Raw genomic sequence first — 1,826 nt, forward strand, 5'->3', positions numbered from 1 at the left:
GCATTAAGTCCAATGCTTGCACCTTCCCAACAGCAAGCATAGTGAAAAACAATCAGATAGTAGTCACTAGGATTGATTATTAAATGTTTAAATAAATTTCTATTTAATCACCTTCTTAATGAATTATAAATCTAATCTGTTTATAGAATCAAAGTATTTTATAATAATTTTTAATACAGCTATAAAATTTACAAAACCTTCCGAGAAAAAAATACCTTTATATTTAACATAATCATCATTAATTAAAAAAGTATGAAGAAAAACTACTATAAAAATAATTACACTTAAATTTTAGAAAACTTAAACGGCATTTCATAAACTTTATAAATAATTACACTTAAATTTTAGAAAACTTAAACTGCATTTCACAAACTTTATTGCAAATTAAAATCAGGTATTGTTAAGTTTTCCAAAGCCAAACGTCAACTAAACTTGACCAGTAATAGCTAGAGATTTTAAACATTTTTCAACATTGACAAGAATAAAAACCATGCATAATACTATATATAATCTAGTTTATTAAGCTTTGAAGCAAATACAACGAGATATATATATATATATATATATATATAAAAGTCTCCAACCGGAAGACACAACCCACATGGCTTCACGTACTCTCGTAGTATTATTTCTGACCAGACTATTAAACCCAGAACTGAAGCAGAACTATGCGTCACCTATATGCAAGATAGATAGAAATAGATTATTTAATTTGAAACTTTATGGCTTGCAGCGACCTTCAGAATCGACTGTGTTGTCACCAAATCTGACTTCCTTTTGCCCCTTGTATTGCTCGCTAGAAGTTTGAGGATAACCAGCAGGGCCGTCCAAGGAGGCACGGCTTCGAGGTCCATAGTAGAACACTCCTGAACAGGACACCACTATCGCTGGCACTCCTCTCTCGTATGCTTTTCTTACGTCATCTGAATCTGGCCTTTCTTGTCCCGGGAATGGGAGAGTGTGGAAGTCTGCCACCAACTTGTAATTCCTGCCCTCTGCAGTCGGCACACCGTCTTTCTCTGGATTATCCAGTTGTATTTCCGTGCCTGCAATTACATCTCATATTATACATCAATTCGCACTGGAAAATCTGGCATTGTGTTTACAGATTCCAGAATGTAAACTGTAATTGATCTCTAAAAGTTGTAGACCGTAATTGATCTCTGAAGAGAGAAGAGTACTCACTCTGAGCTGTGGCGAGACTTGATTTACCCCAAGTTCTTCCGTTTGCCATAAGACTTGATTTCTCCCAAGGTCTTCCGTTTGCCACGAGACTTGCTTTATCCAAAGGTCGCGGGTTTGCCACGTCTGGTATTCCAGTACCTGCAAATGGAATGTAATCACAAATATTTATGAGCAGCATCTTTCATATTACATTATACATTGGACCTTCCTGTAGGTATATATAAACATTACATTATATTGTGCATATATAAACATTATATTATATTGTGTATATACAAACAAAAAGGAAGAATAGTGCTCACTCTGAGTTGCTTGGGCAGAACGTTGTGAGCTTGCGAGTTGAACTACCAGATTTATTTCGGGATTGTTGGAATCAGCGTAAACCCATCCTCCTCTCTCTTGATATAAATTATATCCTCCTCTCCCTAAGAAGCTCTCCTTCCATGCTTTTCCCGCCGCTACTTGGAACTCCTTGCTTGCCAAGATATCTGTGACGCTGTGACGCTTGCACCTGGACCATTATATCCTCCTCTCCCTAACAACCTCTCCTTCCGTGCCGCACTCAGACACATTAATGCAGCCACACACAACAGCGTAAGCAGGAGAGCAGAAGAGGAACAAGCCATGATAGATCGATATAC

At 37.1% G+C, this 1,826-nt stretch overlaps 1 protein-coding gene across 1 annotated transcript; it reads right to left on the minus strand.

Annotated features, from left to right (window-relative positions):
- Window positions 1-495: 495 nt before the first annotated feature.
- On the minus strand, window positions 496-1,317 carry LOC149196801 (uncharacterized). Its single transcript, XM_089405644.1, has 2 exons — window positions 1,186-1,317; window positions 496-1,046 (listed from the first exon to the last, which is right to left on the minus strand). Exons 1-2 carry the CDS (start codon window positions 1,232-1,234, stop codon window positions 721-723), a joined length of 375 nt encoding a protein of 124 aa, XP_089261770.1. The 5' UTR covers window positions 1,235-1,317; the 3' UTR covers window positions 496-720.
- Window positions 1,318-1,826: the final 509 nt, after the last annotated feature.

Source organism: Pinus tabuliformis, chromosome 2_2 (genome assembly GCF_031772625.1).
Source record: "Pinus tabuliformis cultivar Carrire ecotype Pingquan chromosome 2_2, CPIR1, whole genome shotgun sequence".
NCBI lineage: Eukaryota > Viridiplantae > Streptophyta > Pinopsida > Pinales > Pinaceae > Pinus > Pinus tabuliformis.